Below are 12,438 nucleotides of genomic sequence, written 5' to 3' on the forward strand. Positions count from 1 at the left end.
GAAGCATTTATGAAGATCTTCTAGGCCTTTAGATTGCCATGAGTTGTTACTGCCTATGCTAGGGAGAAATTAGGCAGGAAAGCATCAATAACCTAGAGTAACTCCTTCCCTCTATCTCAGCTGAAGAAAAGGCAGCTCTTTGTGTGGTTGGGAGCAGGAAACAAAACAAACTCTAACACTGGCCTGTGTTCAATAGTGTAAGTGCAGCAGTTCTAGCATCTGGGTTAAGAGTGGCATGCTCTGAATTTTAGTCCAACAAATACTTCAGGCCCAACTGTATTAAAGAACTGTGCATTATGTTTCCTGTGCGGAGGTAAGTTGTTAGCTGTTTATTATTTCCTCTCACACTGGCCTAATCCTTAGCCTACAGAACCATAGTACATTTTTAGTATAACAGTTATGGGGATGCAGATCCAAGTTTTTGTTCTCAGAAGAAGAGACATTAATTATAAAGCAACTGTGTGTTTCTCCTGATCTTGGTATTTGTTTTCTGCAATTGAAGAACTAAACTGTATATCAACAAAGGTATTAGATTCTTACAGCCTATACATTTCTAAAATCTACTGATTAATTTCTGGTTATCTAGTAGCAGGATGATTGGTGGTTATCTCAAGGACAAAAGATGCTGTGAAGTCACAAGAGCTCTTTTGTGCATACATGAAAAATGCATTGCCACTTAGTTAAAGTTAGCTGTGAAGTAACCTCTAGCTCTTCAGACTTAAATGACTTGTGTCCAGTCTTACTGCCTCAGATGCTGCAAAAGAGTGGTGTAATTCATCTGGCCTGGAGAAAGAGCAGAGCTACCTCCTTAAGCACATCCTTCCAGTTGTGATGCATGCTGCTCTCCTCGGCAAAAGAACATGCAACTATGATCCTAATTTTAGTTTTTGAGGCTGTGGTTTATTCTAGCAGTTGCTTCCCCTTTTATTCAGTTACTGCCTTAGTTAAACCCATGAGACCTTGAGGTATTCTTTGCTGTTTAAGTAAAAAAAAAATGACATGGTTCAGCCCAACTCATTTATTTTATTATGTTTTAGCAGGAAGATAATTTGCAGGTACTGCGTCTTTTTACAGAGAGACAATCACAGATGATAAGTGATTTTGGGAAACAACTTGAGTCAACCATTCACAAGCTGAAAAGTGATGTTGCTCTTATAGTTAAGAAGAAGCGGGAATACACAGCATATAGCAAATCTTGAGGATTCCCTCCAAGGAAGGCATCGAAGTGCAAAGTGAGTTTTCAGTTTAAGTTCTATCACGAGGATTTTATATACACCGTACTTTAAAGCAAATGTTATACCCACTCCCTCAGCTTTTTTTGTTTATGATATCAGCCTCTAAAAATCACTAATTACAAATCTGTTTCACGCTAAGACAAGAAATAAAGTATTTCAGAAATGTTAAATTAATCTGTAGCAATGCTCTGCTCTCAGCAAGCTGTAACAGTGGGAATAAAGCTGTTATATTACTAAATGCAGATGTATTAGAAAAAAATCATTTGCTAGATGTATTATCATTCAATCACTGAGACGCATGAAAGGTAACTTAATATTTACAAACAAGTATGGAATTTGTTTCAACAGCTGAGAAGTAGTTTAACTTCCTACAGTTACTATACCGCCAAGGCTGCTACCTAGTCACTTTGTAAATGCATTGTTTTTGACACTGCTTTGCATACTGCACTTATAGTAGAATGACCTGTTCTCAGTTGAAAGGATGAAATGGCAACTGGTCTTCAGCTAGCTCTATATTACAACACAGGTTTTCTCTTTTTTAGTATGCCTCGCTACAGGCAAGCTGGTAGGACTGAAAGTCAAAACTACTTGTCTACTTAAGACGAGTACAGCTGATCTTTATAATAACCCACCAAAAAGACAAAACTGCTCCTTAAACCTTAAGAAAAGAACAACTACTCTGACTTGACTATGGGTACTAAGCCTTTAAAAATAAGAACACCAAAAGGTAACCGTGCCTATCCCAAACAGGCATGAGGAATAACTAGTGGGTTTTGTCTGCTAAGGCACTTGGTAGCCAGGGCCTGCCTGCTTCAAATAGCTGTGGTGAGAAGGTTGTGGTTACTTGCTGACTGAATTATGTATTAACTTAAAATTTAGGCTGCTGCTCTGCAACTTAAGATGAAAGAAATTAAACAACTTTCTAGATCTAGTACCCAATCAATCACTGATTTAATACGTTCATAAATTAAAACTCAGTATCCTTTATGTGTTGTTTTTTTTTTTTTCCACTATAGCATAAGTTATTATGTTTTAGCTTGTTTTTTTCTGCTGTAAACAACAGCACAGTGAAACTATTTTATGATTAGGCTTCTACAGCCAAATGAACTTTATTGGAATTAGACACAGGTAAGATGTTAGTTCATACAGTTATGTTTTGATGTCAGACTTCTGGCTGGCTAATAACAGAGAACTCAACACCACGGCTGTTGAGGCGATCAATCAGTTTTGTTTTAGAGAAGGCGGCTCCTGGAGAATATACACCACCTCTGTTAACAAAAATCAAAGGAGAAAAACATTAGTGGTACAGTGACCAAATGATACCTTTATCTGAAGTCAAAAATATGTTTCCCTGTCTAGGAAAGAAAAAGCCACTTTGTGCCAGCGGGAGCACGTGAGCAAGCTGGTTACATCTAGAGGCTCATTTCTGCATCTAGCAACCTCAACAGAAACTTTTCCTTAGCTGAAAATATAGACACTGGTGCAGTGAATGTTGCAAAAACATAACTAAAAACTATAATTACATCCTTTCAAGTTGAAAGGCCGATGAAGAGTAAATGACTTTATCATGGTGAACTATCTGCAAGGATCATGTTTAACAGCACTGCCATTTGAGTGAGGTAAGAAAGCAATCCACAGGGTTATAGAGAATCTGTATTTTCAAAGAGAAACGTGCACACAGGAGCTCTAATGGAAATCAGTATGTTCTGTATAGAGAAGTACTCACTGTTTAGGCAGACAAGTTGCATCTTCCAGAAGAGCTAAGGCTGACTGAACCATTGCAATTGGAGTTGCAACATAGCCTGGTTCTGATGAAAACCAAACATACAGTGCATTGAACACAAAATTTACACTTCTAATTTTGCTCTTTTCTATGGCATAATGTAGAATAATCAAACAAACAGCTCTCTCCATTTAAGACTAGCTCTTTTTTTTAAATACCTGGTTACCATCCTAAATAGCTAAAGTCCTTAAGAACTAATGTGAACAGAGATCTGCCTCAAAAACAAGCCTACAGCTACACAACAACCATGAGTTATCACTGCAAAGTGACAAGATCTCCGCTACAACAAGAGCTTTGCTTATCTGTGCTTAAAAGACTTTTTGATATGACAGTGTTTGGATCTGGCTACATATATTGTTATTTAAAGTAGCAATGGTTCATTAACTCCCTTCTGAATGTACTTTCTTGCTGATTCCAAAACTGTTCAAAAAGCAGGTTATGGTGCATGCCAGTACCTAAGATAATACCCTGTAAAGGCTGCTGACTTAGTAGATGGTAGTGGAACCATAACCATGCATCGGGGTAGGAAATGTGATGCAGTTAGCTGCTAACATACATACCTGGTCCTTTCACTTGAGTGCAAATCTTTACATTTGGTTTGCCGTTCTGTGGATTCTGCCCCTCACTGTAACCCTCGCCAAAAAAGGTCATTGTGAAGGAGGTTTCATCCATCTGTAGTGGACAAGACATGAAGTGTGGTCACCAAAACATTAACTCACTTTTATCAGGCAAACAGAAGTAGTAAGTGTAAGTATTATGCCAAATGTCATGATAAATCAGTTATTTTGAGTCATTGTTTAAAAGGTAAAGGTACAATCACAGTTACATAATCACTTTCACTTTACTGGAACCGTTACAGCCCTGAAGTCCATTTATTCTCTTATCGCTTTTGCGCTTGAGTTTTTGCTACTCGGTCTCTCTGTCATCACCTTTGACAGTTTGTATGTTGTGAGCCATTCATGTAAATACAATACACCTAGAAATATGATCCACTTTTTCTTGTATGAGTTCCACGTACTTTTGGTGACCTAGTAACAGAAGGCATGATTACTTAAATATTTACAGGCATACACAGCCTGCATTTAAAAGTGATTAATTTCTTGGAGACTAAGTGGTAGACCGCACCTTACTATTCTACCATGACCATAACAAACCTCTTCAATAACTGGCATGGAAAGCAGTCAGTTACCTGTTTCTGGGTTGGTCCTTTCTTTGTGAAACGTCCAGCAGAGAAAAATTCCGGATACTATGTAATGAGAGGGAAAAGGAAAACAACACAACTCACATTAACCTAAAGAAAAAAAGCCTCCAAGCGCTTAATTCTTTTGTGTTTTGAACACTTACTTTTGTCAGAAGTTTTCTTCCAAAGCTAAATTTCACAAGAAGAAGAAATAAAATGCCAGCAATCATTAGCTTCACAACAGAGCCAAGACCACCTACATTCACATAAGCACCATACTGTACCTAAGGCAAAAACATATTTTCAGTGATAGAATTCACATCAATTTTTTTTCAGAGATTCATTTTTAAAAATGCAGGATGCAAGTTTTTAATACAACATCGAGCTATTTGCAGAAGACCTTAAACAGCTGAGTTCTAATAACACCTGACTTTGTAATTCATTATGAGAAAGCAACGTAACTACAGAATGGAGATGGAGAGAGTATGGTAAACAACAGTGAAAAACTTCAAGTTGTCTGCTCGTATCTGATTTCAGGCTTCTTTCCCAAGATATTCCTTTCCTTCTCTCTGTGTTTTAATTTAAGAGAAACCAAGGCCTTGCATTACAATTCTGGAATAGCAACAACAAAACTTTCTCATTAATAGTTCCAAGTATATTTTTAGAACACTGTCTCCTTCAGCCCTAACGGATGCCAGCGATTCTGCACAGCTGTTGCGTGAACCGTAAGTGCTGGTCTCCTCTCAGGGAACCACGGAAAACAAGAACTATATCCTTCTCACTACCAACACACTTCATGTTGCCTTCACTCTGCACACCAGAGACTCAAGCATAAAAGAAGTTTCCAAATACAAATGAGCAGCATATAATTTATCTACAACAAAGTTTAGTACATGATACCAACTTGTTTATTGTTGCACAGACTACAATTTTGATGCCTTTAGAATCTCCATTGATATGACAAAAAAGCCTCTGCACAGGTACAAAATTAAACACCTTTACAGTTTCCTAAGATCGTGAAGCCCACTTTTCAAACGCTTCTGTGACCCAAAGCTTCCATTCCTTACAAATACATACCCAGAAATCAGACAGCATAAAAACCCTACAAAAGACTCTTAGAACTATTTTTTCTGGCAGCAGAAAGCAAGCTCATCAGGCAGGATATTACACAGTACGAAACAGGCTTGGGCATGCAGAAGAACCTGGACCACATCAGGTCAAGCGGCTTCCAAAAGGTAGTCAAGAGAACAAGCCTCTTTTCTTTACAGAAGCAAAAGCTTATTATTATTTATTTAACTGCAGAAACCCTAGTACGCAGATCTACACAAAGAACTGTTATTACATCTAGGAGGGATTTGCTGAAAATGAAAACGAAGACATACTACACTAGTAGCAGTAACTTACCGGTGTTTCCTGCAACTGTGTGTGCAAATAGCGCTGAGACCGTTTCACGACAGAAACATCAGATCCCATGAATGGAATAGCATACTGTTTGAATTCCTGACTGTAGAACACAAGTCCTCTGCAAATGGAAAAAATATTCACAAAAACAATCAAAACTCCATGCGAACAATGAAATTGATCATAGCAGTGCTATCAATACTGGCTTTCTCTCGAGCATTTTTATGACATTCTCTCTTTTCACTGAAACAATTCAATGATTCAAATTTATCCTTGGCTTAACTCAAAATTCCATTAAATATAGCCAAGATAAATATGATAATCAAAATCTCAAATTTTTTTTTTTTTCCATTCTACACATCACTTCTGAAATAAAATTTTAAAGTTTGCCATGCCAGTAAGTCTTTTAGAACAAGTTAACTGTGAGAGGCAGTAAATGCTAACACGTTACTTTTCAGTGAAATATGAACGTATTTTCAATTCTACCACACAAGTGTGTGTACATGCAGATTTTAACTAAAGTCTTTAATGCATGTTTTTAGCATTTAATAATATGCTAACAATCTATATAATAAATCCTGGAACTGTTAGAAAAGAGCTTCTTTCACATTTTAAGCTTTTTATACCTTCTTTTAAGTTTCGCACCGACTACTGGAACAGGGGAATATCCTATCTTTTTTCGAAGCGTCTTCAGGTTGTCTTGATCTGCGAGGCCATAAACAGCTGACTTCCAAGTCCCATCATGTATACAAGCACCCTGGTAAAATACCATGAAACAATAATTAATGCAGTTAAAGCTTTAAACGTTATTTTAATGATGACTTTTGAATTATTACATAGCATTACCAAATTATTACACAAATGTATTATGATTACATGCACTATCAAGTATATCAAAGCAACCCTGGCAAACAGCAACAAAAAAACAGCCAAAGCACTAGGATTACTGGCAACACACTTCCATGTCCACTAGTTTGTGTACGAGTCCTTACCACGTCTCTGTGCAAATAAATCAACTGCAAATCCTAAATATTTCTTGGAACTGCTTAATACAACAAATTTTATGTAGTCAGCTCATGCAAACAAACCTTACAAAAGGGCACTTCGTCGGGATACTTTTATTAGCTTCTACAGAATAAAGTATTATATATTAGCTTCTAAAGACTAACGACTTCATCAAGGAACTGGCACAGCTTGCTCCTTGGTCTGCATTAACGTAACAACAGTTATTCAAATAGACTATGCCGATATCATCACTAGTTCCCATGAAGGTATAAACCAACTAACCTCAGGTCCAGATTTCACTGTCAGGAAACTTTCGACAGAAGTTAAGGTACCTTTAAAAGACGAGAGGACGTAACGGTTAATTACTTGGGATATACACTCAGATTAGTTCACACAGCCAGAGGATACTCTGGCAACCTCAAATGGCAGACTAGTGACATTGTTAGTGGACAGGACAGAGACACATCTTTATCTCAAAATGAGTAAACTAAGATTAAGATCTGGAGCTTTTTTTGTTAGCAAATATTAAATTTAATACATAAAGTGATTCAGTTACGGTCATTAATCTTATCTTTAGTCATTAAATGATACAGTTGTTTCATCTAGTTAATTAAGATCACGTAAATAATAAAGTAAAAAAATGAAAAAAATATTAAAAGCCACATTTAGATTTCCCTAAAGTTTGGAGATAAAGGACAACATTGCCTGTGAAAACATAGATGAATTAAGAGAGCTCAGTAGATCTTATTACAAAAAAAGAAAAAAGAAAAAAAAAAAAAAAACACTCAACATATCCTAAAACAAAGGTTGCTTAGTTGTGGTGAACAGCAAAACAAGACAACAACTCCAAATTCTGCTTTGTTTCACTTTGCTCAGTTCCTTCTGAGCTCATAAACTGTTCCTGTAAGGGCAGATTTAAACATAACAAGCAACTGGATAGACAGGTGATAATACCAGCAAGTCAAAATAGGAAGAGATAAAAGACATCTTTATTCAAAACAAGTATCAGACATCAAACTATAAACTCATTAACAATCAGATACTCATTTTCATGCATCTCCTCTCCCTCTAATCAGATCCTTTTATAGATTCAGTTTTATTAAACTGAAAGTTGATGACACACTCCAATATCAAACATGTAATATCAATTTTAATAGAATATTAAAGGCAAAACATTTGAATTCTCTTACTGGCCCTTCCAGTTACAAAGTCAGAATTGATGAACAAAGTATCCTCGTTTGGGATTAGGATCAAGAACTCTGCAGAAAATTAAATCATCCTACATCTTTTCTCAAATCTATTTATTCTCTAAATTACTGTCCAGCTGCTCTTGACATAAAAGGCACTGTAAGGCACTACCTCAGGTCCATGCAAGAGCAGTTCAGTACTGCAGGCAGAGAAACAAAACCTATGAATCCTGATCATCCACTGATTTGCAATCCCTTCCCTACAGCCATCCTGTCCCCACCATCTCTTCCTTACAATACTCTCACTGCACAAGAGGAAATATGCTGCAGCATGCCCATGGATGCCCACACACTGGCTGAGCAGTCCACAAGAAACAAACCTTCTGTTCTCTCAGTGAGCAACATCACCTTGAATCCCACCTCTGCCTAACCATCAATTTGCTTGAATCTAATGGGAACATGATTTAGATTTTCTTTTACATCTGTCTACCAGATTCGGTTGAAATTAGTTGGCTGGTAAAGGCAGGCAAAAAGAGAAATTGAAGGAGGTTTGCTGCAAGCATTTGTTTTAGGAAACCAGATGAAAAGCATAATCTGTGTCTTTTTCAGCATAAAGTCATGTTAAGAAAGTCACCTTTCAACTTGTCTCTGGTGTACAATACTCCCATGTCAGCTGGTATAGAGTCAAAGCCACAGCTTCCAATGATATACACTCCCTTCTCGGCAGCTTTTTCATTGTATTTCAGGTACATTCCTTCCAGAAACTAAAATACAATCAGAACAGATGCTTTAAGCAGATCCCATATTTGACAATATCCAATATTAACCATCAGTGCTTTATTCTCAAATCATAGCAGCCTACATACTTCTAATTAGTTATATTATATTTATGTCATTATATATATCTATATTATTATATAAATTATTTATATACATCTGTAAGACAGATGCGTATCATTCATCTTTTATGGTATGAAAATGTCATGGCAGTAGGAAAAAAAAAAAGTGATCTATCCAAAATTCCTACCTGGAATCACAACTGAGACTTAAAGCAGAATTTAAAAATGTTGGACTTCCAGAAAGAACCTGAGGGGCTCTTCTCTTAAGAGTGAGAAACCTATACAATAACACACATTCATACATCCTAAAGCTAATGCATCCTAGAACTGCACTTTGGGAGGCAGAACTTTTCTGCATGTTCAAAAACGCTAGCAGAAACATAAAACATACTAACCAAGTACTTTAAGAGAGCCCTAACATAAGGGGGCATTTTTCAGATGTCACATACCTGGGGTTCTCCACTGATGTCAATGCAGCTAGCACCGTTTTCAACACAAGCTCTCACGACAGGCTCTCCAAAAAACCTATACTGAAGAAGGAAAAAAACAGCACACGTAACAAAATAAACCCCCCACACAACTCACCCAACCTGCTTCATCTAGTCTGTATCTACCAGAGAAGCGAGCACTTAATAGCTATTGATTTTTCTAAGTGGGGCAAATGTAATAGTCTTGTCTGTGGGGAGGTTAGGGCCGGCACAGCAGAGCAAACTTCATCGCTGATAAAGGAGATTGCTGCACAAACCACTCCACCGTATCTCTCTCAAAAGATAAGATCTCCAAAGCCGATTTGATGTCTCTTACCTCAATTTATGCTTTTTGCATTTGCATTATCTGCATGTTCTCTGCTTAACCAACTTCACAGACCTCGTCGTTATCTCACTGCCAGCTCTCGTACTTTGATCTGCTCTGAACGAGCTGGAAGCATCAAGCTTCAAACTCTCAAGTGGTCGAGGCCTCAAACCCGAGGTCTGTGGCCTTCTCTTCCAACTCTTATCTTCAACAAAAGGGGCGAAGGGACGCGGCGGGGGCGCACTCACCGGGCCCACGCAGTTGAGCACCAGCCGGGTCTGCCTCGCCATGGCGGCCAGCGAGTCCGGGTCGCCCACATCGCACAGCAGCACGCCGACCTCCGGCCCCAGAGCCGCCTTCCCTGCGCACCAGACACGGCCGTCACCGCCGGGACCGCGGCCCCGGGGCCCTCCCCGAGCCCCTCGGTTCCTGCCCCGGGGCTGCTCCCAGCGGAGGAGCCGCTACCGGCTCCCCGCCGCCCGCCCGCCCCCCGGCCGCGGTGCGTACCCAGCCTCTCGGCCGCTTGCTCCAGCACCTCCTGCAGCTTGGTGCGGCTCCGCCCGGCCACGGCCCAGCGCAGGGCGCCGCGCAGCACCCCGCCGCTGGCCGCCCGCGCCACCTCCTCCACCACGAACTGCCCGGTGAAGCCGCTGGCCCCGAACACCACCAGCTCGTACGGCCGCTGCTCCCCCCCGGCACCTCCGCCGCCCGCCGCCATGTCGAGGGCAGCGCCCGAGCCCCAGCCGCCGCTCTGCGGGGCCGCTCCGCGCCTGGCAGCGGCCGGCACCGCCTGGCACCGCCCCCGTTCCGCCCGCTGGGCGGCCGTTACGGCCTCACCCAACCGGCGGCGGGACGGGGCGAGGGGCGGTGGTCCCGCAGTTAAGGAGAGGCCGTTGCTAGTCGTTAGCACCGGAGAGAGGCCCTTTTCAGAGGCCTGACGGCAGAGATCCTCCTAACCAACATGGCCCCACTATGAGTCACTAACATATTTCAGTTCAGGCCGTGAGGATGAACTAAGGGCTGCTACTAAACGAAAAGAAAATCTTAATTCCCCACCATTAAAATCAAATGCTCAGTTTCTTCCACAGCTACAGCAGGCGTTTAGGTTCTGCTCAGCAACGAAAGCAGAACAACCCAAAATGTGACGTTACCGTTGTGGTGGCGGCAGCAGTGACCCTGCAAAAACGTGGTGACAGGCAACACTGGCGACAGCCCAGCGCAGTGAGGCAAGGACATATTTTCGGTGCTTCCCACGGCCAGGCTGCTCGCCTGGATCCCAGAGACTCAACAGGCAGGTCTGCCATACCTGAACCACCTCTGATAGATGCCTGTTGAGCCTGTTTTTAAACCTCTAGTGACAGCAGGTTTCACAACTCTCCCCAGGCAATATCCTCCAGCACTGTCGTCCTTACCGCTGGAGACTCAAGTCTAGATCTCCACATGATGCAGGTTCAGCCCTACACTCTTCCTCCTCTTCCTAGAGGACATTGACAAAAGATTTGATTCCCAAAGAATATATATATAGAAAAAAAAAAAAAAAAAAAAAAAAAAAAAACACTGCAAAGCTGAAAACTTTCTTGTATCACTTCAGCCTTCCCAAGACTAAAAATCACCAATTCTTTTTAATTGTTCCTCGCAGGTCATTTCACACATTCATCTTTCCTGTTGTTTTCTGAATCCCCTCCAGCTCGCTTACATTTTTCTTGAAATTTGGGTCCGCTACTAAGTCTCGTATTCACTTTGCCAGTGCTAAATCAATTGAAAAGGTCATGGGATATGCCAGAATTGATCCCTGTCTCTACATGCCCAAACATCTGTCTTGTTTGTGGAAGTGTCCCGCTGCTGATGCACATTCAGCTCATGATCTGTACTACTTCACAGGCTCTTGATCACCGCTGCCTAGCCCATCTTTTCCCATCTCAGATGGGAAGATTGATGTCCTTCCTGAATACATTTTAAACATACCATCTCTCGAGGCACGTGAGATCCTCACCTCCTAGCTCAACTCCTTGAGTTGTGCTGATGCAGTTATTTGTAGGCCTACACTATCAGCTGTGTCAGTGAAACAACTCAGTAACAAAAAACAAAGAGTGGGGGAGGGAAGGACAAAGACAGGTTTTGTTCTTTTTTTTTTTTAATTCGGATCATATTCTTGATCTGATTTACAGAGCAACCCTGCAAAACCAGTTTCTTGTGTTTGAGGTCACTGAACATCTAATTAGGCAAGCTGGTCTTTTACTACCATCTCATCCTTCCTACGCACTGGGATAGTTTCCAGCTGTGCTCATAATACTGTTGAGCTGTAAGGAGCGTGCACGCTACAGAGGGGTTCTGACATAGCTTGCAGGGCTGGCTGGGATCTTCCATGTGCTTTCTTCAGCTCTTTGCTCTGGAAGCTTGCCTCTACTGCTCTCTTGCCTTTTCTCCTTCATCCCTCTCCATCATCCCTTTTTTTTTTTAATATCTCCTCCCCTGTCACTCCCAGAAAACAAAGCGATTTATAAAGTTACGACTCTGACTTGACCATTTGTGAGGAATCAGAACAGCAGAAGCTTTGCAGGCCATACATATTCGATAACGCCTGCATTGCATTGTTAGGCAATGGCTTGGCAAGCGCAGGCTTGTATGCAGTGCTGAGAATCCTCTCTCCTTTTTGGGACTGAAATTTTACACCAAATCAGGCAGACTTACCTTGTTTAGCAAGCTGCAACTCTCAAGATTTAATCTCTTCTTTCATGTCAACTATATTTCTTTTCTATATATCTTTTCCTTAATTATATAAATTATAAAACTATATATTAAATTATATATATATATATATATAAAACTATTATATAAATTATAAAACTATATATCTTTTCCTTAATTTATGCAGAACATGACTTTATAATCAAGATGCAATAGGCTCCAAAGAGCCACACCATACAGGACTTTAGAATTTGTAATAAACCAAACCATTTAGACTTGGGGAAAGGAAAAGAAAGGAAAAGAAAGGAAAAGAAAGGAAAAGAAAGGA

General features: G+C 40.4%; 1 protein-coding gene across 1 annotated transcript; it reads right to left on the minus strand.

Moving 5' to 3' along the window:
- Window positions 1-1,003: 1,003 nt before the first annotated feature.
- Window positions 1,004-10,215, minus strand: SCCPDH (saccharopine dehydrogenase (putative)). Its single transcript, XM_035320501.1, has 12 exons — window positions 9,930-10,215; window positions 9,671-9,783; window positions 9,080-9,160; window positions 8,426-8,555; window positions 6,887-6,936; window positions 6,226-6,356; window positions 5,603-5,720; window positions 4,363-4,482; window positions 4,208-4,264; window positions 3,579-3,690; window positions 2,962-3,043; window positions 1,004-2,503 (listed from the first exon to the last, which is right to left on the minus strand). Exons 1-12 carry the CDS (start codon window positions 10,138-10,140, stop codon window positions 2,398-2,400), a joined length of 1,311 nt encoding a protein of 436 aa, XP_035176392.1. The 5' UTR covers window positions 10,141-10,215; the 3' UTR covers window positions 1,004-2,397.
- Window positions 10,216-12,438: the final 2,223 nt, after the last annotated feature.

This window comes from Oxyura jamaicensis, chromosome 3 (genome assembly GCF_011077185.1).
Source record: "Oxyura jamaicensis isolate SHBP4307 breed ruddy duck chromosome 3, BPBGC_Ojam_1.0, whole genome shotgun sequence".
NCBI classification, from domain to species: Eukaryota; Metazoa; Chordata; class Aves; order Anseriformes; family Anatidae; genus Oxyura; species Oxyura jamaicensis.